Raw genomic sequence first — 24,681 nt, forward strand, 5'->3', positions numbered from 1 at the left:
GGGGCTCAGGTCTCCTACTCAGTATGCAGCCACAGAATGGTTAACGCTTCCCGGAGGGCACAAGGCCTAACGGTTAGCGTCTAGCATGCTCCAAGGCCCTGGGGGGTGGGGGAGGGGGGCTGGTGGTTCTCCACAATCTCTTTGCACTGACCCTTCTGCACCAGTTCCCGATTCGAGAAGGGCAGCTTGATGCTCTGCCGGCCCCAGAGCATTGGGCGGATCCTGCCCTGGGCTGGCTCCAATTGTGGGCAGCTGCTGACGCTAACGATGACCAACAGCCGTTAAAAATAGGCACAAGCACTAGTAAGGAACCTCTCGAGTTACCACGGTGGCCACGTAACACGCCCGGAGTACTAGGGGCGTTGTACAGACAGCCAGGCCCAAGGGCAGCGCTGCTGGGGCACCCACAGGCAGGGCACCGCTGCCTGGCGTACCTCACTTGAGGCGCAATTCCATAGGGCTACAGGGTCCCAACCTTACCCCAGGTCCTGCTCTCCCTTCCCACGGGCTGCTGTTAACCCTTAGCACCCTGCTAACTCCCTCCCCTGCTCCCAGAACAGGCATCGGCAGCTCAGCGGCAGCTCATCCCAATGCGCCTGCCACGAGCCCAGCTGGGATAGCGCAACTAAGCAGGCAGAATACCCAGGCCTTCCGACCCTGCCCCTCCAGCGCACAAACCACCATTTCTCCTCCAGTTTCTTTATACCCCCCCCCCCCCCGCCTTGCTCTCCCACGGGATCTTCCTGTCCCTCTGCCAGGCTCTCTGATGTGCACAGGCTGGGGTCTGTCAGCGGAGCAGCCAGCTCAGCGTGACAGATGACAATGCCAGGGGTGCAGAGGACCTGGCTGGATTTTCCCATCCCAGGGGGCATCTGTGGCACTGGCATTTCAAGGGCTTCTTCCGACAGCCACAGCGACCCCATCAGGTGTGGAAGCCACCGTCACTGCACGGTGCAGAAGCCATCTGGAGAGAGCAGCACCCAATGCATTTCTGCTCCCCTTCTATAACCCTCCAGGTGCAGCGGTTACTACAGCAGCCAGAGGAAGCTTTAGCCAAGACAGCTCCTCTGGGGGTATCTGGCCCATGAGAATCAGCCCTGAGGACACAGCCAGGGGCTACGCATGTCTGAGGGAGGGTTCTGGAGAAATGGAGCCTCAAGGGAGCTCTCCAGAGAGGACTCCAGGTAACGCTCTGCCGTGAAGAGGGGCTGTCAAGGTGCCTTTGGCAAGTCCTCGCCACGGGTCCGTCTGCACTGCAATTGGCAGACATACCTGAGCTGGCTTTGAACTAGCCAGACCAAAGCTAGCTCCAGGAATGATAGCGGTGAAGCTGGTCATTACTCCCAAGCCACGAGGGGCAGACACAGCCATTGTTACTCCAGCGAGTAGATCTAGCTAGATCCTAGCTAGCTGAGGTACGTCCACACTTGCTGCAGTTCAGACATACTCTCAGCGGCTCCAAGCCACCTAAACCCAGTTCACAGGGCCATGACATCCCAGTGCTGAAAGCTCCCCCTGGGCTCTGCAAACCACCACCAGCCCCCAGGCTCTGTGTTCCCAGCATCGCCGGGACAAGCTTCTGCCAGTGATGCAGGAGTCAGACGTACCTCCAGTCTCACGCTCTCACCGGCGCTGGCTCTGCAGGGCTAGCTGGAGTAATCAGCAGCCCTGAGACTGGAGCCACACAAGGAACAGGGCTGCTCAGACTGTTTGTCCCGTCGGAGCAGCCCTGGGCCATGAAGGCTCAAGGTTTACACCCACTGCCAAGAGCAAGAGCCGCAGCCTCCCTTTTCATATCAGTTTCAGCAGCAGCCAGACGGGCAGTGCTGTGGGCTGAAGGCACTATGCTGTCCCCTCTTATACATATGGGCAGGTGAACAGCACTGAAGACCCTTCACCAGGCAACATTCATTGGAGGCCTAGTTTATTTACAAATGTCACTTAGGCAGGGTGACTGATGCACTAGCATTGTTACTGTCCAGCTCCATGCTGTTTCATAGGGCTAGAAAGCGAGCAGCCCATAGATCTCTTTGCACTGACCCTTCTGCACCAGTTCCCTACAGAAGAAGTTGAGGGTGGAGGCATGCAAAGGTCCATGGCTGTGGATGCATGTCAGGAGGAGGATGTGTAAGGAGCTGAGAATACTGCACATCTCTCTCCTGTCTTCAATACAAAGTAATGCAGTCAGGCAATTGGCGTGGCTGAAAAGGCCCCGCAGGGTCCAGTTTTGGATCTTGCTCTCCTGGATTGGACTAGGATTATTAATACAATTCTAGCAAAGCAGTGTTGCACGAGTCAGAGAACTCTGAGACGCTGCGTGTTGGTTGTCTCAGCCAGCCAGATGCCTGAATTCAGTAATGCATGCAGGCAGCAGCTTTATCCATGGCAAGTCACTTAAAGCACAGTAACGTAGGAACCTAGGCATCACCCGACCAGATGGGACCAACAGTTCATCTAGCCCAGTAACCCTGTCTCCTGTCCAGCTGCAACAAAGGAAGACACCACACCACACACCTGAAATCTCACTTCAGTTTCCAGATGGGGGTAGGAGGTTCATTATCTTCACTTTGGAGTTTGCTGCTTTTTCTTCAACTTTGCATTGATCCACAAAGCTGCCCGGACTCCCAGGAACCCAGAGCATTTGAGACAGAGTTAATTCAGAGTGGCTCCAATACCAGCAGGGTCCCGGGGACTGAAAGGCTCCAACAATGGGTAATGATCAAAGGCAACCGGGAAGTGGCCTGTTTGATTCAACTACTAATGGTTGGGGATGACAGGAAATCAGGAGCCCCACCAAAGACAAAGAGACTTGGAGATTAGAAAGGTGAGCAAATAAACTGTGATTCAATTTCACATCAGGGGTGGGAGGGGGAAGTAGGAGAGTTGGGGAGAAGCTGAAGAGTGACACAGGACAGCAGGTTAGATGAGCTGGGCAGCAAGAGAGATCAAAGCATCCTGGGCTGGTAACCAGGCAGGCGACAGTCAGCTTCTGGCTTCAGCATGACCACGCCCAGAACACACCTTTCAGTTTTGGGCACCGGAAAGGCACTGACCCATTTGCGGGGAGTTCAGAGAAGAGCAGTAAAAATGAGCTGGAGCAATGGATTCAGGAGAAGGGATTAAACAAGTCCGGCTTGGCAGAGTCACTAGGGAGGGCGATTGGAGTCTGAAAGTACGGGAGGGGAGTAAGCAGGGGAGAGGAAATGGAATTACTCAGGGCAGCAAATGGGGTGTAAAGGGAGCTCGGCTCAATTAAACTAGGAAAGGGGAAGGCTTGGCTATGCTTAGAGAAAAATTCCTGTCAGTGAGACACGTTCTCCTTTGGGAATCCTCCCATGGGAAGAGGCAAAAGCCCCATCGCCTGGGACCTTTCAAATTTGCTTTGGCAAGAATCCCAGGAAGTTCACAGGAGGGACTGGTCCTGCCTGGGGAAGGAGAGAGGGCTGGTTTAAAGAGGTATTCTCCATCTGTAATTCCTACCAGCACAACCCACAGCAGGCACCAGATGTGGGTATATCGAACCTTCAGCAACTGCTGCTAGGCTTGCTACGGGGCTGGCCAGCCCCTGAGACACTGACATCTCACCTAGCCCACCCCACGCCCTGGTAAGGTGACCCAGAGCCTTGAGCTGTGCAGTCCAGCTAAGACACTGAAAGGAGCATGAACCCTCCGCCCGTCTCTTCATCAGCCCTTCCTATCCACCCACCTCTTTCCCTCCAGCCCACCTGCCTCGGGGCTCCCCTAGCCCAGCCCAATTTGCAGGATGGTGTCCCACCTGCTGCTTTTCCTGAGACCTCAGCTGGCGCTGAGCACCCACAGGGGGCAGTGATGGAAGGATTGTTGCCCAGGGCCCACTAGGGGGCAGTAACGGGGAGCGGAGGGGGAGCAATGGGGGGGATCACCAGGCAGTGATGGGGGGGGGGATCGCTGCCCAGAGCCTAGGGTCCCATGGGGGTAGTGATAGGGGGCAATCGCTGGACAGGGCTCACTAGGGGGCAGTGATAAGGGGAGAGGGGAGAATTTCTGCCCAGAGCCCCCACAGGGGGCAGTGATGGGGGGAATCGCCAGGCAGTGATAGGGAAGAATAGCTACCCGGAGCCCAGGGCCCCCATGGAGGGAATCGCTGCCCGGAGCCCAGGGCCCCCATGGGGGCTGCGAGAGGGGGTGGCCGCCCCGGGCTGGGCTCCGGGTGTCCGCGCTCCCTAGCGCCCCCTTGCCCGGTACTCACACGATCCACATGCCGGTGATGGTGACGGCGGGCAGGGTGACGGGCAGGATCCCCCAGGCGGGCATTCTGGCCCCGAGCAGCCAGCAGCGGCCGCGGCCGCGGCCGCGGCGCGGGGTCCAGGCGGGGCTCCCCGGGGGCTGCTCGTCCGAAGCTCGCCCAGAATCAGCCTCCCCATCGGCGGCGCGGCGCAGGAGCGGGACGGGGCTGCCCGTGTGCCCGAGGCCGCAGGGACCCGGCCGGGAGCGAGGCGCGATCAACGGCAGCGCTAGAGCCCGCTGGAGCCGGACTCCGCTTCCCCAGCCAGCTCTGGGCCGGCGGGAGGAGCGACCCCGGCTCGGGGCGGCCCCGCCCCTAGCCCAGCAGGCACGTGTGCGCGGCGCCGGCCGGGGAGCCCGGGGCGCTTCTCCCGCGGGACAGGCCGGGTCCCCCCCAGGCAGGGCGGCTCCACCTTGCCAGGAACCCGGGGCCCTCCCCGCAGCCCTCTCCGGGCGGGGGCCCCTTGGTGGCCCTGGGCCGGGGGGTGCCTAGCATGTGCCCTGCAAAGGCTCTGCCCTAGAGAGGGACCTGCGGCTGCTCTGGCTTCTGCCCCCGGAGGAATGTGGCATGTAACCAACTCCCCCCAGCGCTGTCCTGCTCCCCTCCCCAGTGCACTGGAGGCAGGGCTGGGGTCCCCGCCCAGCGCTCACAATAAGCCACCTGCTAGAGTGGGCCCAAGTCTGGGCAAACCAGGAGCACCAGGGAGCCCCCAACCCTGACTCCAGCAGCAGCAACTGTGGGCAGGACCCTTTGTCTATCTCCCACTCAGCAGCTGGGTTCTGCTCTTGCCCAGTCTCCGGCTTGAGTCAGAACAGCGGCCCTTAGCCAGCGTTTCTTCCAGTGCCCGGCCCTGGTCGGGTAGAGCAGACACCTGTATGTCCAGGGGACGGTTGGGTAGAGATGGGAAGTTTAACTCACCCAGCCGGAGCAGGTGAGAGCTGAACATGCATTGAAAGACCAGCACCGCCCCTGCCTGACTGCAGCCCCCCTCACTGCCATGCTTAGAGCAGCCAGTCAAGGCCTCCCCAAATCAAGGCCCTGGGTAACTGCACCCCCACCCCCACCCCCCTGAGTGACTGAGAACAGTGCAGGGAGAAGGCAGCTGGGGAGCCCAAAGCCGGCCACTTGAGCAGCAGCCAGAAATGACCTTAGGGGAGGTGTCTGCATGGGGAGAGGGATAGCTCAGTGGTTTGAGTATTGGCCTGCTAAACCCAGGGTTGTGAGTTCAATCCTTGAAGGGGCTATTTAGGGATCTGGGGCCTAAATCAGGATGAGTCCTGCCCTGTTCAGGGGGTTGAACTAGATGACCTCCTGAGGTCCCTTCCAACCCTGATATTCTATGAGCCCCACAGCCAGCAGGAGCTGTGGCTATGTAGGTTTTTAACGCCGCTCCCCCACAAAGACAGCGAGAACCCTGTCTGGGGCTGTGCAGGTAGGATGGGAATAGGCCACACAGTGGGGTGGATCCTGCCAGTTCCTTTCACCTCAAGGATGGCCCTAAAGGTTCCCCCCTCCCCCAAGCGGTGACCAGACTGCCACCAGTTATCTTCAGACAAAGCAGCTCTCAAGCCCTAAGGAGACAGGGCGGGGGAGAAAGGCAGCTACTTGTAACACCGCCACCGTGAATAGCAGCAAGGCCTGGAAGGGTTTGTTTGTGGAAACCTGGGTGGCAGCTTCTCCTGGCTAAAGCTGCACGCAGAAGCCTGTGAGCTTTCCTGCTGGGGAGTTAAATTCAGCCCTGCTGACTCCTCTGCAAGCCAGATGGGGAGGGAACAGCTAGCAGGGTTTCCCAGCTGCACCTTCACTTCCATTGCAAGTCTCAGCCTGCATTGATCCATTTCGATCAGTCCTCACCTCTGGATACAGCTGTGTGTAGCAGTATTGCATGCTGGGAGTTGTAGTCTCTCTAGGTCTTCTGCAGCTGAACATAACCACGGGCCCTTTAATTGAAGTTTGTGGGTTGTATGGTTCCAAACAGCAAATTCAGCCTTAGCTATCACAGCTGCGATCCCAGGCTTTCCAAACATCTTCTGCAGTCAACCACTAACCACAAGGAGTTTTGCACTAAGTGTGCTGTACTCTTAAAACATCTTTCCCATACTACATGCAGGGGAGGGGCACCTAGGTCGGTCCCCCCCAGGATAAGAGAGAGAGGAGGTGTGGGGCTTGAAAGCTTCTCCCTCTCCAACAGAAGCTGGTCCAATAGAAGACAGTAGGTGAAAGATAAGGTGGGTGAGATACTATGGGAGCCCTGGGCTAAAGCTCCGGCCGCAGTTTGTCTCCAACAATGGACCATAGCTCGGAAGCCCCCTCTGCTGGCAGCAGGCACGACTGCACAGACAAATAGCGCATTGTTATCGCCTCTAGCAAGAACAATACACGCCAGTGTGTTAGGGCTCCAGGGCTAATGACGCAGCTGCTGATGGACGCAGCATCCTTTGTTAGGGATTACGTTGTTTACAAACAATGGGAAGAACAGTGTAAACGGAACAAGGCTGCTTTGGGATTGCTAAAGCTTTCGTTTGCATGCACCGGCAGTCTGAAAGAGATTGGGGCCAGATGTTCCAGGGGGCTTACCAGTGGGAGCTACCAACCACATCTGAAAATTTGGCCCCACTCATGGATCCAGGAGCGCTCACCTCTGGTTCTGTAACATCTAGCATTTGGGTATTAATTTTTCTCCTTCTATTGGATTGGCTAAATTCAATGACCAAACACCACTGGAGTTAAAGGGATACTTCCATTTCTTTTTAGGTGGATTTCATTTAAAAGCGACCAACCAGGTTCAGGTTCTACAATTGCCCGAGTTCGCAGGCCAGGTGTGTGCTTTGACAACCATATTTGAGCTTTTGAAGAGGGGTTCATTGCTCCTGGTGCAGTTCAAAAGGCCCATGCAGACAGGTGAAGCAGTAACACTGACTACCTGATGTGCTCTCAATCTACAGATAAAACAAACTTTTTTTTTTATGTTGCTTCCATTACACGCATCTTAATTGTTACATGGAACAACAGTAGGTAAAAAAAATTCCAAGTGTGATTTTTAGTGTCCTTTTTAGCAGCACTTTGTCAAGCATATGCAAAGAAGAAAAATAAAAGCCCAATCCTAGCTGAAAATATAGGCTGACAATTTGCTCCTATTGCTGTACTCACCCTCTCCTCAAAGGCAGTAGATAGCACTAGTCTGTATGTCACTACAGTATGTATGTGCTGTCACAGTTCAGGGCAACTGCACCTGTATTTCCCCTCTCTGGTCCAGCAAGGGCACCGATGCTTAGCTCCCCTGGCTGTCACCTCTCTTGCATGGAGAGACATCCCTCACCCTTCTGACCAGGGGATCTCCAGGCTGAACAGTTCCCTGCCTTCACTGTTATTCCCAGCAGAGACAGGCTGCCCCAGCAGTGCTGCTTGCTTTCTCTTCAGAGACACTTAGCACAGCCAGGCATAACAAAATAGTTATGAAGTAGCTGGGAAAATGTAGCGATGCCACTGTCTGGCTAGCATTCACATCGTGAAACGAACACAGCAGGGACACAAGGTAGAAAGAGTGATGCCAAGATGCTGTAAGATAGTAAACTTGCAAGCCATCTACATTGGACAGAAGGTTATAAAGAGGAGTTTGGGGAAAGGACATGAGAACAGAGGGGCAGGCAGGAGACCAGAAGCTGGAACTCGATATGGAAGGTGTTGGGGCGTCGTGGAGGGATGCAAATAAGGGTCTGACAAGTCAGTGATGGGAAAGAAAGATGATTGTGGCAGCACTGGAGGGGAGAGGACGAGGTGGCAACAGCGAAGGTGACCAAGGAATGGCCCAGGGTTGTAGTAGGAAGGATGGGAAAGGGAAGGATGGATTTTTAGGCCAGCCATAAAAGCAGCAGCATTTGGTAATTGGCCCTTCCAATCCCAGTGCACAAGGCTCCCTTCTGGGTACCATTCCAGAAGGCTCACAAGGGCTACCAAGGCAATGTCCCCCATGACTAGGCATTTAGGCCTTTCGCCCTCCAATTAAAGTCAACCCAGCACACTGTTTCAAGCACTCTCTTCGGCAGGTGCTCTGACCTAACCTATGTCCATCTTCTAGGTTCCAAGAGCCTTGGGGTAGGATCTGGGGCTGTGTCCTGCACAGCTCTCAGCACACTGCAGCACTTAGGAGAAGATCCATAGAGGGGCAGAAACTACAGGGAAACATGTATGTCCTTCTGGAGACATGGAAACTCTAGGACCCTGCAGGAAGCCACACTCTCTTATGCCCCAGCAGACTCCAAGCAGGGGGACATGAAGCCAGGACCTCCCTCTGAGCAGTGCTGGGCTGGGGAAGGGGATGGCTGCAATCAGAGCAGCCAGGCTTTGTGTGGAGACATCGCAGGGCTGGTATCACTGGCACCAGTTCACCACCTCAGCACAGACTGTGAAGAAGCTGCACACTAGCAAGAGGCCAGGAGGAGCTTTATGGCAGAACTAAAGCATTTCCGTGTCCATAAGAGCTCTGACAGCCCCACCCTGCTCAGTTCCGAGCCATTTCTTCTTAACTCTTTGCTGCCATTCTGCCCTGCGGCCTCTCTGCTGCAAGCCAACTTGGCAGCATTCTTTGAAAGGCTCCCTTCTCATTGGGGGTGTCTCACTGCACGGGGACATATCCTGCTACATGCTGGGCCCGGCAAGCCTAGCACAGGGGGCGACACCCTTGCTCTTCTCAAAGCCCAGATATCAATGCCACTGACTCGAGAGAAAAGGAAGGAGCCACCAAGCCAGAGTGTTCATTTACAGGACATTTATTACACTGTAAAAAGTCCATTGGATTCCCAGCCATTTATTCCTTATGTACATTGTCTATCCTCTGTGGCTCTGGGTTTCCTCTGAGTACAGAACATGCCAGCTCTGAGTCACTCCCCGTTTCCAATGGGATTTCTGCAATCAGCCCAGAGAATTTATAAAACTATTTCAGAAAACAGGAAGAACTGAGATATGGTACATGCCAGCTGGCTGGCTCCGCTTCCGGAAGGGATGGCAGAGAAGGCATTGGCATCCACAGCACAGGGGAAAAGCAAAGTGCAACACTGCCAGGGCTTTGCTGAGCTGCTGGAGCTTTGGAGGCAGGGAAGGAGGGAAGCTGAGCACCCCAACTCCCATGGTGGGACTTGACAAGCAGCCAGCTCCTCTCTCAAGCTAAGGAGCATTCAGGCCCAATGGCTGGAGAAGAGAGCACCTGCAGCTGGAAACAGGAAGGGGCCAGTGTAGTGTCTAGGCAGGAGGATGCTGTTGTTCATTTCATGGGGAGTTGCTCCCAAGAGCTGCTGTGGGAGAGGCATTGCTGGAGCTGCTTTCAGCTGCTGGCTTCCATCTAAGTCTGCCCAACAGCTAACACTGGTTGGATTCTCCCTCCTCCCAGAAAGGCCTCAGCCGTGTCACTCAGACCCAGAGGGAGGGGGTAGAGCTGGTCTTGCCAGGGGTGCCCACCTGCGCCCTTTAGCCATTGGGCTGGAGGGAGCATGGTGATATGCTGCAGTCCGGAGCCAGGAGAGCACAGCCTGCACACCATGGCCAGCAAGCTCAGAGCCATGCTGAGGGGGGCTGTATGTTTCTGGGGAGAGGAATGAAAGCCAAACACCTGCCGCGTGTGGATGCTCAGGGCCTGCACCAAGAACTAGTGCCAAGGACAGTGGATGAACCAGCTGGCCTGAATCATTAGAGAGGTCCCAGGAACCCAGGCCTCTCTGCTCCCACAGCACAGAGCTTCCCTATTCACCTGCTTGCTCACAGGCTTCAGTGGCTTGCTCACAGCCTGCTGGGTAAAGGTGGTGGCCTGGCCCTTGAGATTGCAAAGGCAAGGAGGCGGTCAGTGGTGATTAGTGGCACTGAGCTCCCCCTCCAAGGAAGGGAGCCAGTGACTCCTGAGCAGTAGCCATGAGAAGGGAGCAAAGGCCAACACGCTCCAGGGGGATTTTAGCAGCTGCCCTGCCAAGCACCCTGCTGCCCTTCTGCTCAAGCTACCATCCTCCACAGCAAACGTGGCAACTACCAGGGAGGATCTGGCTGGTATCCTCCACCTGCAGCACTTCCTCAGCAAGCCGTCCTCGAGCCCCCTCTCTCTAGTTGACTTCAGAGGTTGTCATGGGATCGGTGGGCCGTGCAGTGGCCAGGAGGGGAACAGGGGAAGTGGCCTCAATCAGAGCAGGGTTGAGAATGATTGGCAGAGTCATAGGCGGCACCCCGACCTGCAGGGGGGAGGCGAGAGGCTGCAGGATCAGTGGTGACTGTGCCATATGAGGAGGTACATCTGTGACAGGGCTCATCTTCACTGATGCCATCGCAGAGAGAGGGGAGCCAGAGGCACCTCTGATGGCTGGGCCAGGGCCTGGGGCTCTCTCAGAGTCTGTGGGAGGAATGGAAAGAACAATCCTTTGTGTTAAACCCTCTCCTGTGTAACCCCGAGGTGACCAGGGATTGCGGGGCCTGCCCCCGGGCTGGCCTCCCCCTAAGCCAAGCGGGGATCGCGGGGCCTTCCCCTAGGCCAGCCTCTGCGCCAAGCCCAACGGGGATCACAGGGCCTTCCTCACACCACCCTCCCCCGAGAGGGGATTGCGGGGCTGCCCACAGGCCAACCTCCACCTGAGCCGAGATTGCGGGGCCTCCCCCAGGTCACCTTCCCCTGAGCCAAGCAGGAATTGTGGGGCCTGCCCGAGGCCAGCCTCCCCCCGAGCTGAGTGGGGATCACGGGGCCTTCCCCCGGGGCCAGCCTCCCAACTCCCAGCCAGGCACCCTGAGCAAAGACACAAGCCAGGGCAGATCGCGAGCACTCCCCCAACCACAGAGGGATGGAGGCCTAGGCTTGTCCACTTGAAAACTGAAGCCCACTCCATAGCTCAGAGCCTGCTCAGGAGACCCAGCCCCTGCAGACCCATCTGATTGAGGCTGAAAGTGGCTCCACTGAACCCAAGCCCAGCTGAATAATGCTGCTGGGGAGGGACGAGTGCTTGAGCCCACAGGAGACTCACCACTGGCACCCAGCTCAGAGGGCTTCTCTGAGGGCAATGGGTGGGCAGCAGAAGCAGGCGGGGCAGGTGCCACTGGTTTCTGAGGATGTGGCTCTGTTGGCACGCTGGGGACAGGTTCTAGATACATAAAATAAGCAGTGAGCCTGCAGCCCCCCTAGAGCCATACTCCCCCCGACCCCACCATCCATCCTCTCACCACAGTGCCCTACTCACAAGCCCCACCACCCCAGGCCTATGAGCTCAACAACATCCTGGAACTGGAGCAAGGCTCCCCCCACCCACTGGGAAGCAAAGGTCTGGCCTACAAGGGAAGGGCCGTGGTGGCAATTCCCCAGCCCTGCATACCCTGGATGACTGTCTGTTTGAAGAGCTCATCGCGCAGTCTGGGCAGGAAGCAATCTATCCGCTCCCAGGTGATCTCCCAGAGGTCCGAGTACCCTGTGCGTGAATCCGCACTGTGGAATATTCCAGCCGTGTCCATCACAAGCAGCATGTTCTTCAGAGATTCTGGGATGGCCTCTGGCTGCAACGAGACACTCCTTAGAACAGAGCTGGGGCAACTCAGGGACAGAGCAATGGAGGCACAGAACAGCTGACGGAGGGTCTTGGACTACGAGACCACAGGGGGACATGGGACCAGGAGGGTTTCACAGCAGGGTAGGGGAGCGAGCCGGGTGTAAGAGTGGGAAGAGAAGGAACCATGAGGCCCAGAGAACCAGCGAACCATTGTAGCACCCACTCAGTGCCATACCAGTAAGTCACTGGAGCCTGCATGCATGTACTTGTCCATGAAGTCCAGGATCGTCAGCCACAGAGCAGCAAATGTTGTCAAGGAGAGCAGTGGGGACAGATGCTGCAGGAACACCTAGAGTAGCAGACACCACCACAGTAAGGGACACGAGTTAAGAGGCAGCACCAAGCCACAGGGCTGCGACCCTCAGCTCTGTGGCCAAACCCTCCCTCCTGGAGCCCTCGCTTTTTCTGGCAGGTTCAGGAGAGGGATAGGCAGGATTCCAGGCACAGGGCTCTGAGGGCTCCAGAGGCAGTGCCCAGGACCTGATCTCCCCTCCTTTAGATCTCCAGCACATGCTGCTGCTCAGCTCCGACCCCCCCACTTCCATGCCTTTGGCATCCACTTCCCCTGGGCTATGGGCCAAATGCTGATCAAGGCGTTATCACTGATCGCTCTGGAGGAGGAGCGCAGTGTGATGGTGTCTGTCTCCATCCTCTGCCAACTGCTGGGATGAGGGGAACATGCTGCAGTCTGGCAGCAGGACACCCCCTTGGAAAGCAGATATCGCACAGCATGTGCAGCTGGAGGAGGTGCCCATTGCTCAGGGCTAATGCCAGGCCAGATCACACACTGGCAGTCAACCTTCAAGCCCACCCCCCAGAGCAGCAGAGTTGGTCAAAATCCAAGCACAACTTTTTAGCTAGACCCCAAGCAGAGAGTCGCCAAGCAGACTGCCCACAGAGCTCCGCACGCACAAGCGGAACAAGGCACTCTCGGGTGCTGTGGAGCATCCTTGCCTTGGAGAGCAGCGTTGAGGCTCTCATTCTGGTCTCCTCCATCCCACCAACGTCAGCTGGGCTCACGTTCTCCAGCAGTTTGGTCAGCAGAGGGAACAGCACCTAGTGGATCAATGACATGAACATGTCGTAGGTCAGGAATAGTCACTGCAGCAGAGGTGGTTACTAACCTGGCTGGCTCATGGCATTCTGGGGACTCACTTCCAGGCCAGCAAGCGCAGAGGCAGCTCAGGAAATGAGAAGGAAAGGGCTGCTTTCACACCTCAAAGAGGTTCAGCTGGGAGTCTGGGCAAAGGGGTTTTCAGAGGGACTGGTAGTGGGGAAAGCCCAATCCCTCACTGTGAGTGGGCAGCTGCCTGGAACAGCTGCACTCCCATGCTAGCCACAGGGCATGGGAAGCCAGTGCCCTCAGCCCCTGGACTGCTTGCTGCTTGACTCCCCCATACAGTGCTGCTAAAGCCAATGGGAAGCCAGCCAACTCCAGCTACAGTTCCCAGAGGCAGCGCTCCCCTGCTCAAGTGCACAGCTCAGCTGGAAGGTTACCTTATTGAAGCAGGACTCCCACTCCAAAGCATCCAGCGCCTGCAGGTCATGCACGAGGAGAGCCCGCTGCAGGTAGGTGAGTGCCTGCATCCGCACCTGACGCCGGGCATCACAGCACAGCCAGGCAATACCTGCACATGGGTGAGAGCCAGACTCTCATTTCCGCATCAAACATAGGGCAGTGTCATGGCCCCCGCTGCCACCCTGTGGGTGAGTGTAAAAGCTCATTCTAATGCAGAGCAACACTGCCATGCAATCTGGAGCCTTGGGTGAGAAGTGCTAGGGAAGGGTATATGCTGACCCTCCTTCACCCCCAGGAGAGAGGCTATACTGCACCGAGGTCACAGATGGGAAACCTGAGGCCTAGAGTGGTAAAACGACAAGTCCAAAGTGAGCCAGTGGCAGAGATGCCATGTCGGACTTGGCTCACAGCCCTGCTCTGAGCACTAAGTCACATCTCCCTCCAGCCCCATGGTGTTGGACGACGCTCAGCCCTGACCGTTCAGAACAGCAGTGCTGCTGGTCACTTAGTCACTGCGGCCCTTTACCATGCTGCCATGCAAGCTCATCTCAGTTGCCAGGCCCCTGGCCTGGGTGAAACAGGATGTTAGCCAGTGGAAGGGTATTGGTAGCAACAGCCATGTCAAAACAGCCAAGGAACAGAAGCAAACGCACTGATTTCTTCTCAAGCTGGGCTCAGACATCACTTGTCATACAACTGCTGTCCAGTGTCCTTTTCCAGCTGGAGAGAACAGGAGGAGCCACTAGCTGAACTCTCCTCCTTCCCCCATCTGCAGGGCTCGGCCCTGTGTACCAGCCCCCACCCAGACACTGGAAATCTCCTCCCCATCAGCATAGGAAAGCAGTGGTGGGAGGGGAGGGGGGGCTTTACCCTGCAGCAACGGGCACCAGCAGTTGGACCACAGTGTTTGAGAGTCTGCTTCTATTTTCTTCCCTGCGGCCTCCAGGTGGTGCTGCTCCTCTGCCCAAGAGCTGTAGATGGTGGCAGCTCGTGTGTGGAGGGTGTGCATGAGATCCAGCAACTGCAATTAAAAGCATCCAAGTAAGCAATGCACCAGGGATGCCATTTCATACTGGGAGGGAGGGCAACTTTAACCAGATTCCAGAGGCTACTTGGGCACCTGAAAACTCAGGGTTTTTTCCCCAGATAACATCTTAGATACAAAAACAACAAGGAGTCTGGTGGCACCTTAAAGACTAACAGATTTATTTGGGCATAAGCTTTTGTGGGTAAAAGCCCACTTCTTCAGATGCATTGTTTTTTACCCACGGAAGCTTATGCCCAAATAAATCTGTTAGTCTTTAAGGTGCCACGGGACTCCTTGCTGTTTTTGTGGATACAGACTAACATGGCTACCCCCGATCTTAGATACAGTGCTCCTGTCAGATAACAATTTCTAATTCCTATATAAAGAAAGAAAATTAAATAAATATTAGATCCTCTAATACTAGCATGTTCCGACATCTTGTGTCAATTCACTTAAGGGACACTGGTTTGGTTTAAAATTTTAATGTGTATACTTACTTTGTTACTAATTCTTTGAATACAATTGAAACAATTGTAGAAAAATCTAGATTACTTTCTATCACTTTTTTGCAGTTCATGAAGCTTGGAATAGATCATTTAACTTTTGGAAACATCCTACTAGGGCAAGGCCCCATGAGTTTATACTGCACCTGCCTGGGGCTCTAAGGCTGTTACCCCACTACAAATAACAGACTAGAAACTGACTTTAAACAGGAGTGAATCTGACACTATCAAAAAGAAAAGGAGTACTTGTGGCACCTTAGAGACTAACCAATTTATTTGAGCATGAGCTTTCGTGAGCTACAAACTCCTTTTCTTTTTGCGAATACAGACTAACACGGCTGTTACTCTGAAACCTGACACTATCAAGTCACTTTCATAGTATTGCCAACCCCAAAATGTTTAAACATCATGAATCAGATTCACCCAAAATCATGAGATTGGCTTTAAAAATAATGAGAGTATGTAAAAATGATACATTTGGCATTCTTTTTATTTACATTCTGCTTTTTGAGCCTTTACAATGCATTGGGGTCACATTTTGAAGCTTTCTCCACAGCCACAAGGGCTAGAAATTTCATTTCTCTTTAAGAATGAAGGATGAAATCATCACATAGCCACTTGACTCCAGGAGCTGGGGCTTTAAGGAAAATAATAATCATCATGAGACTCATGACAGATTAATGACAAAATCATGAGAGCTGGCAACACTGCCTTCTGTTTAGAGGCTACTTTCCAGAAGGGTCTTAAAACACAACACTACAGTGCTTGAGTTGCAATTTTCACAGGAGAATATTTAAAACCAAACACCAAGAAAATTCTACATTTTAAAGTTGAGAAAAAATGGAGACTTCTGCGGTATCTCAGGGTCACTGCAGGCAGGAAAGGAAAATAAACAGCACCAGGGCTCTTGGCAGCTCTTCCTCTTGAAAGAAAGTTGGAGGGGTCAAATCTCCTAGACATTAATCAAGTAAAACTATTGCCATCAGTGCCTACACTCAGAGATATTAACATCACAGTGAACATATGATTACGTGTGTGGTTAATAACTATACACGTCATACTTAACTATCTGAGCCATTTTATCCAGAGTTACACATCATATATGTATTGGCTCAGGGACTATTTTCCCACGAGGTGCCTTTGAAAATCTCGCCTTTTGTCTGTGTCCTAGGGTGACTAGACAGCAAGTGTGAAAAATTGGGACAAGGGGTGGAGGGTAATAGGCACCTATACAAGACAAAGCCCCAAATATTGGGACAGTCCCTATAAAAATCGGGACATCTGGTCACCCTAGCGTGTCCCTCAGTGCCCCATCTGTACAATGGGGATAACAGCACTGCTCTACCTCACCGTGGGGTTGTGATGTGAGGCAGTCATACTGTGATGATGGGGCCACATAAGTACAGATAGAGTGGGAACTTCTCTATATCTGCTATCCCTTCCTTGGGTTTTGGTTCCTTTTCACCTACCCCCCTCACATCTCCCTTTTTTCTGAATAAAAAGGAGGAGGAGTCTGGTGGCACCTTAAAGACTAACAGATTTATTTGGGCATAAGCTTTCATGGATAAAAAACCCACTTCTTTTTTTACCCACAAAAGCTTATGCTCAAATAAATCTGTTATTCTTTAAGTTGCCACCAGACTTCTGGATACAGACTAACACAGCTACCCCTCTGATCTTTCCTGAATGTAAACTTGGCTCAGAGGGCTTGGCTGTATTTCTTCTAAGTCCCCTGCTTTCTCTCTTCAACACCCCCTTACCCCCAGAGGGATTCCTGTTTTACAGGTTCATCTAACTGGACTTCCAGATCCTTAATTTAATCACAGAACCCTTTCTTATCTTAATCACCCTGCCTCTGTTTGTAAACAAAACACTGACTCCCTGCCCCAAGGGCACAAGCTGCAAGAAGCATCTCTCTCCTGCAGAACTGACATTCCACACTAATTCTGTGAAGTTGAGAGGTCCCTATGGGAGCCCACCTCCTGTAGGGAACTAAGGGGGGGGCAGGACCTGACCTCCCGCTCCCTAATTGGCAACTTGCAGGACTCTAGTGCCCAAAGCAATGCCATGCCCTGCCTTCCCCTAAACCAGGGCTAAAGACTTTCACTCCTCACCCAGCTTCGCCCACACCAGTGCACAGTCCGGGGACAAGGGGTTGGGGGGGGGGGGTCACCTCCCTCTACGCCTCCCACCATACACAGAGCATGTCTGGGTCATGCGAGAGCCGGGGACAGACACACTGGCAGAGATGAACCTGTCTTTAAGGGACAGGAGGAAGAAGTAATCCTCTGGGAGGAGGGAGGATCAGGGGAAGGACTAGTGGGTCACATGGGAAAGAATGGAGTCCTTTCTAGGTGTGTGGGGACGGAGCTTTGCCTCTGGAGAGAGGGAGACAACTGCAGTCATGCTGACCAGGTACAGTCTGATCTTCTCAGCGTAAAGCCTGTAACAAGGCTATTGCTCAGGGACTAATGATTCAGTTACTGAACTCTAGATCTACAGCATGACTCTTCCCACAGGACAACACCCAGCATGGCGCTGCACATGGCCCGTAATCAAGGTCCAGATTGAGAACTGTTTCCAGACAGAGGCGATTCCCCCACCCTTCAAAGACCCCTAAATTCCAAATACATCCTTCATTCCCCTCCATAGAAGTGCCCTAACTCCACCTCGGACACACCCCAGGGCTCACACATCCTTCGTTCCTCTATCACAGACACCCTCTAATCCTTCTCATGCCCCTCACTATCTCATCACAAAATCCGCCCCATCCCAGTCACCCTCCTCAGTGACCCCCACAGCTCCAGACACAGCCTTCACCCCTCTTTATTAAACCTCACCCCCCACATCTGCCTGTGTCTTCCCTCATCACACAGACACCTCCCACGCTCCCCTTAACACTAGGACCAGACACATGCCTGACCCCTAACTGAGCAGTGATAGAGATGAGCCCCACCCCTCTTGGGGAAGTTCCCACCAAGGGTGGGCAGCGGGGCCCCCAGATGGGAAAGGAGAGGAGGAAATCCTGGCTATACTTACGTCCTGACTAACCTGTAAAGACACAGTGTGGTAGCTGGCCGGGACACTCTCGTCATCCTCCTCGTCGCTGTGGGAGTGGCTCTGGTGCTGGCTTGAGGCCCGTGAGCGCCTCAGCAAGTTCTCTTTTGGCTTCTTCTTGAATCGGTTGGATTTACCATCATACTTATGGCTCTTCACTCGCTTCTCCTGGGACTTGTACCCTAGGGAGCACCAGGAGCCATAACATACCCATGGACATACTCCATCACACACACTGGGATCCCAATGCAGACTGGCCCGCAAGCCCTTCTCAATCTACATATTAACAACCTTCTGAAGTAAAGGGCCCAACCTCATGAGGTGCCGAGTGTCCCCAGAGGATCCTCAGAGCCTGTTGGGACCAAGCCCCGGAGCAGCAGCACCACCCGGATGCCATTTCTCCGGCTGATGGTGCTCCTCTTTCTCCACCTCGCAGTCACACAGTCCCCCTCACTGGCAAGTATGAGGGACAGGAAGGAGCTATGGAATGAGGTCAGCACTAGCTCACTACTCCAGCGCCCATGGCCAGACCAGTCCCCACTGGGTGATCTGCCTGCTGCAGCCAGTCAAGCTTTAAAAGACCAAAGTGACAAGGCCTCCCCCTGCCCCCGCCCCGCCCAGAAAATCCCACAGCCAATTGGCTCTCCTCCTTCGGGGGTGCACTCTGCTTGTCCCTTGCTCCTCTGTGTGCTGTTGCCTGACGCACCCTAACCAAGCCCCACCTTACCTCCATTCAAACTCGCCTCTACAAAGATGCGGATGGTTTTGACGCAGAGCTCGAAGTTCTCTGGAGTGACATGAGCAGCATCTCGCACAATGAAGGACAGGGACTCCACGCACTTCATGAGAGATTTAGTGTCGTGTGGGCCCAGGTCCAGACCCACAGTCAGGCTATACTGGTTCACGAGAGGAGATGGACCCTGCCTGCTGAGCCCAGCTGTGGGTTTGGGGCTGTCAATGTCGTCCTTGCCAACCTGCAATGCAGAGCAATAGCACAGTGTGAGAGGATGCAGCCCCGCGTACACAGCACAGCACAGACGTGTCAGCCCATCCCCAGGGCAGGTGTTTTCTCTATCACCAACAGAAGGTACTGCTGCTGGCTGGACCCATCTCCCCTCCTTTCTACACTTGTCTGCTCCCGTTCACCTCTTCTCCACCTGTGCTTCTCATCCCCTCACCCCCCTTGCTCTGTTCTCCAGTCCCACTCCCTTCGGACCCCACCCCACACTGCACCCAGAGCTGTCAGAGAATGGCACCCACTCGCTACAGGGCAAGGGCAAGCCAGATGCACATTGAGGAGGATGGGATCTGCAGGGCAGGGAGCTCATTGACAGCTGCACCCCAACTCCAGTGGATACATGTCCAGCTGTGGTGCTAACAGCTGTCTCACTTTGGTACACTCTGCTGCTACAAGGGATTGAGCCTTTGCCCCAGGCAGCCCTCGCCTTACTCACCACCAGCCAGCCGCTGTTCACCACATCCACGTCAGTCACGGAGCGATGCATCTTGCCTTGCTTGCTGTGATCAGCATATACCTCAGAATCAGAGGTGTAGCCACGGTCCAGGCTGACATCACTCGGGTGGTAGGACAAGGAGATCTCACTGTCGGACTGAGCACCTTCAAAAAGAAATGCATATAAGTGAGCCAGAGCCAGAGCTCCAGGGGATATAAGCCAAAAGAGGCTGCTCCAGCCCATGAGTTCCCAGTTAGAGGAGAACCTGGCCAGGCCTCATTTCCTCTTGCTTTTCCCCCATGAAAGCAGCCATCAGAGCAGCACCCTCAGGGAAAAGAGAGAGAGACCAGATCTTTGTAATAGTTTCTCCCCTATAGCAGGCTTTATGATAAATGTGATTTACGCTGGGAATTCCCACAGGATTCTCCATACTCCAGCTGGCTAACATGGCTGGGGACCTAGAAGGGGAGAGAATCCAATGCTGAAGCCTGGACAAGATAATGATGGAGCCCAGCCATGGGTTCCCAAAACTGGCCTCCAAAATTGCATTTGCAAAAATCTTTTGCACCCCGCCCCCATTTGTGCATGTGCCCTCTGCACCCACACTGCCTGCTGCATAGCCATACTCAACAGGGGGTACATGCAGATCCAACCAAAAATGTGGCCTTAACTGCTGAGCCCCATCTGTATGCATGGAGGCGCTTTCATTCCAGGCTCCTCAGCAGCGCTCTACTCCAGGGGGGCAGATCAGAAAAATCACATGGAAAAGGGGAGTTTGAGGAGAATTACTGCAGTTGCTATGTTGGGACAGAGCAGCACAGCCAATGTGTTTGAGAATTTCATGCGCTAGACAGGGCCTCGGGGTCATTCGCCCAGCCCCACCCCTGCACTAATCTCATGCTCCCCAATAGCCAGCAGCGTACTTTAGCATGCTGTGTCATAGGGGCTGCCTTCCCTACACCTACCATTCAGTTTGATATCACACATTCCCAGATAAGCAATCCTTGCTGGGGGCAGCACTGAAGCCAATGGGATCACTTATTCATGGGCAATCGCTGGGTGTTCTCCAACATCCCACATTTGCTACAATCTAGCCAGCAGGGAGGGAGGTAGAGCTCGGATGTGAATGTCCGAATGCATTTCTTGGTACAAGACTCATGGCAGAAGAGCTTGTGGTCTGTTACATTGCCACTGGGTCTTGTCACATGCTTGTGCCACCAACAGATAGCAGTGCTAGAAGAGAGTGTAGAGAACAACCCTGGGCTGGCCCCTAGAGAAGCCAAGATGAAAGGCCCACCAGCAGGACTTGCCAAACCAGCAGGTATAATGCCCCAGGACCTCATAAGTAATATCTGGGGAGAGGAAGGAGGCCCTCTATTGTAGGCCTGTGGCAATGAGCTTTGATGGCACATCATCAATCATTTTGCCATGTGCAGTGAGGGAGGACTTAGATTGGGTTTACCCATGCGCCCAACTGGATTGCTCTCACGCGATCGGTAAGTATCAGGGTGAGACAGTGGGGGACTGGTGAGCACGTTTTTGTATGAGTGGTCGGTGCCCTGTCTATACCCAAATGGATTCAGAATCACAAACATTTGATTGCAGTTTCCCAGCACACTGCTCTTAAAACGGCCACAGAGGAGCCAGTCTCTTCACTTCCTTGCTGTCTCCCCCTGTAAGAACATCAAGTAAGATGTGGACAATAGCTCGGTTTATATTACATCCCCAAGAGGAGGATTAATCTGTACGACCCAGGACAAGATCCCCCCTTGGAACCCAGCAGAGTCTCTCAGCAGCTGTGCAATCTCAGCTTCCCTTCCATTGTTCCCTCTGGTGCACTGGCTACTGCTCTGGGAGGAGATGGCAGAGCAGAGAAAGGGACAAATCATGAGTAGGAGTGACAGCAGGTGCTGGCTTTTAATCTTGCTAATGTAGTTTAATATCAGCTTTGTTTTCCTGCAGTCCCCTTAGCTAATTGAAAAGCCTGAGGAAGCAGCTGCTTATCTGGCAAACAGGCATCAGATTTCCTAGCAGCAGCCCTCTGTCTTACCTGTGTCGTTATCTGCCCTTGCTGTAACCTGAAGGGCTGGGGGCGGTTTCACCCCTGACCCGATACACTCCAGGAGGGTGAAGAGTGTGTACCAGTCATCCCCAGCGTGAATGTTTGCAGCATTGGTCTTCAGAAGCTCGTGGAGGCCATAGGCAACCTGGTGGCTAACTCTGGACAGCACGGCGGGCTTCATCATTAGCAGGATACGGAGTGAGAGGAGAACCTGGCCAGGGAAGGTGGCAGTGAGTGGTCATGGCCAGCGCTACATCCACTCCCATCCCTTACCAAAGTCCTCCTCTCCCAGTTAGAGCTAAAGGCTGTAGCTTCTTCAGCAGAGTTGCATGCACTGCAAAGGGCTGTGAGATTAACCCAGCCTCCTTGCTCGCTGGTGTGCAGTAGTCACATACAGTGTACTTGGGCCACGTCCCTTAGTCCCTGGTGGCTGGCAGCAGACAATTTCTGTGAGCTGGAATCTGCGGTAGTAGGATGTCAGCAAAGCAGCACAAGCAGGGACAAGGCCATTCAATGTGGTGTGTAAAGAGTATAAAACTCCCTATCACCCAGGCAATGTGTTAGTACAGAGAGGCTACAAGCCAGGAGGATTGTAACGGTTACCCTTTAGGCACATAAGCTTAACACACAAACTTGGGTGAAAGTGTTTTAGTCACCACTGTTCCACACACCACCTTCAACCCCTAGAACTGAAAGGGTGGAGAGAACCATCTGTCTGCGGTTCAGTCTGTTCACTTGTCAAACGGACTCTGAAGTGCTCTCAGATGCAGGTGCCCCACAGAGTCTGAATCTGTCTGACACTACTTTTAACTGGCTAGGCTTTAAGCAGACGTCGTCCCTTTGGCCGTGAGATTCCCCTCTCCCAGACCAGGTCCACCTACCTCCTTCTCCATGACAAGTGGCATGTTCAGATGCCTTTGGGGGATGGGTCTTTCCCTTGATATGGGCCCTCTTAGGGGAATTCTTCTCCCTCATTTTCATTGCTCTGAACTCATCAGACCAGGCTCCATGGCTTTTGCCTTTTAGCTGTAACTCTCCCCTTCTTTGCAATTCAAACAGCTCTCAGAGTGCCTTGAAGTCTGCAGCAGGGCACCAAATCCCAAGACAAGTGAACAGGTGGGAAGTGGTCCTGCCACAAATACAGGGAGGAGGCCAGCACTCAGAGCACTCAAGTGATGCAATGCTAGGATGACTAACGGCAGCGACAGATCCCTCATGCGCTGGTGAGTGCAGGCACAAAACCCAGTACACCGACCTCCACCAACCCCCTTACCTGGGCACTGATCTCCTCCCGGCGCAGGAGCCGAATGGCCAGCCTGAGCAGCCCTACCACTGCTCTTTCCACCAGGAAGCAGAACTCCAGAGCATGGACGCACAGGTGATAGAGGTGGTCTCGCACTGCCTGCCAGACACAGCCCACACGGTCCCTAGCCAACACAGCAACAGGAGAAAGGGCAGGGTGAAGGGAGATGAACAGCAGGGCTTAGCAGCTGCTCGCTCTCAGAGACCTTGCAGGCCTGGTATCTCACTGTTTCAACTGGACGCTCCAGCAGAGAGTTACCAACAACAGATCTATGGGAGCTCATTGCTTCATAATTCACAAGCAACCAGGTGGGGGAGGGCACTCTAAACTCTGCTTCAGCAGCTTCCTTGGAACCTCCTGGCCCCTTTGCTCAATTTGCAAACCCCTTCCCCTCCTCAGGTGTGCCAGGCGCATGGGGGCTCCACCAGCCCCACCTGCCAGCCCTCCCATATTTAGCAGGAGATCTTTTCAACAGGCCACCCACCCCACCATCAAGGTGATGTGGGGGAAGGGTAATTCTTGATCATACGACTTGGCACTGCAGCAACACTATCCCCCCACCTCCCCATCCCTAGCTGGGACAGACACCATTTTAGTCTCCATGTCCTCTAGGTCTCACTGAAGTAAGCAGAGATTCAGAGGGGATGGCCCTCTTTTTACAGGTACTGTGGTGGAATTGCTAAACCCAGCTGTTGTGCTTCAGCTGGCAAACCAAGCCCATAAGGAACCGAGCTCCTGGACCTACACATCAGTGAGTCACTGCTGGAGCAGTTCTGTAGACTGCGTTTGAATAAGGGCATTGGCACACAGCTCAAAGAATCACCTATTCTCCAGCACGATCCTCAGCAGCATCTCCAAGCAGAAGGCAGAGTCCTCCTCATCATACGTCTCCTCATCAGGAGTCACGGAGATCAGAGCCTGAAAGAGCCAAAGATCATCAGTACCCATCACCACCTCTGCATGCAGTGAAAATCCTCCCAGAGGGACCAGCTTGTGCGTTCCCCCAGTCACACAGCACTTCACAGCTTCTGCAACCGGATCCGCCATTTAGGAGAGCAGACACACCAGGTTCTTTTTCTGATGCACTCACTAATGTTCAACTCAGGCATGCAGTTTGCCAAGGGGAAGCAAGAGGGACAGCCCTAGGGCTCCTAGGCACAGCTACAGGAATTCTCAAGCCTCTCCTGAGCCCCACAGGGATCCTTTAAGAAGCTATACAACAAATTAACACCTGGCTCTGCTCTTAAGGAAGTCCCTGGACCTAATTTCCCATGCCAGAGACAGTGAGAAACCTTGAGCCAAAAGCTGAACTGAATGCTGTTCTTGAAGTACTTCTAGATAAGTCTTCTGGAAAAGACCTGCAAGGGAAATATTCCACCGCAGTATGCGATACATGGCTGTAAGTACAGTGTACCCTCCTGACCACTATCCTCCAGCCCTACAACCTGCCTGCGATGCCTCTCACCTTCATGAGCTCCTGGAGGGACTCCAGCTGGAGGAACTTGCTTTCAGTGATCAGTTTCTCTGGGTCACATTGCTGCGAAGAAGAGAAGGGAAAGAGAGTGCTGTGAGCAGGGACATAACCTGAAGAAACGCAGTTCATGCAGGTCGGCACGCACAGAGTAGATTGGAGAGGGAGCTTCAAGCCCATTTCTAGGAACTCAGGCCCCGACCAACCAATACGCATCACTAGAAGCCATTTCTCCTAAAGAACCTGGCCTCCACTGGGCAAATTTTAGGGGAGAGAACAAGTCACCACATCAGGGAAAATCTGTATTTGTTACAAATCCATTCTCATCAACTTGTGCTTAGTTATGGGACTCTAAACTAGACTAAACATCTCAGCTCCCTATGGGGAAGCACCTGCATTTTCATGGACTTATGGAACGTGGCTCCCCATGGGCGAGTAGTGTTAGATCTGTAT

General features: G+C 54.0%; 2 protein-coding genes across 14 annotated transcripts in view; both read right to left on the minus strand.

The window, feature by feature from the left end:
- Nucleotides 1–4,330, minus strand: part of LOC140914627 (transmembrane protein 150A) — a 30,549-nt gene extending 26,219 nt beyond the window's left edge. Inside the window, exon 1 of one of the 2 annotated variants that reach the window (XM_073352944.1) lies at nucleotides 4,229–4,330. In XM_073352944.1, the coding sequence (XP_073209045.1) occupies nucleotides 4,229–4,293 (65 nt within the window). In that variant the 5' untranslated portion in view covers nucleotides 4,294–4,330. Of the gene's footprint in view, nucleotides 1–2,514; nucleotides 2,675–4,228 lie in introns of those variants that run through there. The other variant, XM_073352946.1, reaches the window with a different exon arrangement.
- A 4,687-nt stretch (nucleotides 4,331–9,017) lies between these two features.
- Nucleotides 9,018–24,681, minus strand: part of GBF1 (golgi brefeldin A resistant guanine nucleotide exchange factor 1) — a 180,719-nt gene continuing 165,055 nt past the window's right edge. For 8 of the 12 annotated variants that reach the window (XM_073352952.1, XM_073352955.1, XM_073352954.1 and 5 more), the window contains 14 exons: nucleotides 24,223–24,294; nucleotides 23,581–23,675; nucleotides 22,728–22,881; nucleotides 21,443–21,665; nucleotides 19,393–19,556; nucleotides 18,666–18,912; nucleotides 17,921–18,120; nucleotides 14,222–14,372; nucleotides 13,330–13,460; nucleotides 12,787–12,888; nucleotides 12,008–12,121; nucleotides 11,602–11,779; nucleotides 11,257–11,373; nucleotides 9,018–10,634 (listed from right to left, as the gene is read on the minus strand). In XM_073352952.1, the coding sequence (XP_073209053.1) occupies nucleotides 10,351–10,634; nucleotides 11,257–11,373; nucleotides 11,602–11,779; nucleotides 12,008–12,121; nucleotides 12,787–12,888; nucleotides 13,330–13,460; nucleotides 14,222–14,372; nucleotides 17,921–18,120; nucleotides 18,666–18,912; nucleotides 19,393–19,556; nucleotides 21,443–21,665; nucleotides 22,728–22,881; nucleotides 23,581–23,675; nucleotides 24,223–24,294 (2,232 nt within the window). In that variant the 3' untranslated portion in view covers nucleotides 9,018–10,350. Of the gene's footprint in view, nucleotides 10,635–11,256; nucleotides 11,374–11,601; nucleotides 11,780–12,007; nucleotides 12,122–12,786; nucleotides 12,889–13,329; nucleotides 13,461–14,221; nucleotides 14,373–14,641; nucleotides 15,834–17,920; nucleotides 18,121–18,665; nucleotides 18,913–19,392; nucleotides 19,557–21,442; nucleotides 21,666–22,727; nucleotides 22,882–23,580; nucleotides 23,676–24,222; nucleotides 24,295–24,681 lie in introns of those variants that run through there. The other 4 variants (XM_073352959.1, XM_073352958.1, XM_073352949.1 and 1 more) reach the window with 2 other exon arrangements.

The sequence above is a fragment of the Lepidochelys kempii genome, chromosome 7, assembly GCF_965140285.1.
Source record: "Lepidochelys kempii isolate rLepKem1 chromosome 7, rLepKem1.hap1, whole genome shotgun sequence".
In the NCBI taxonomy this organism is placed as follows: domain Eukaryota; kingdom Metazoa; phylum Chordata; order Testudines; family Cheloniidae; genus Lepidochelys; species Lepidochelys kempii.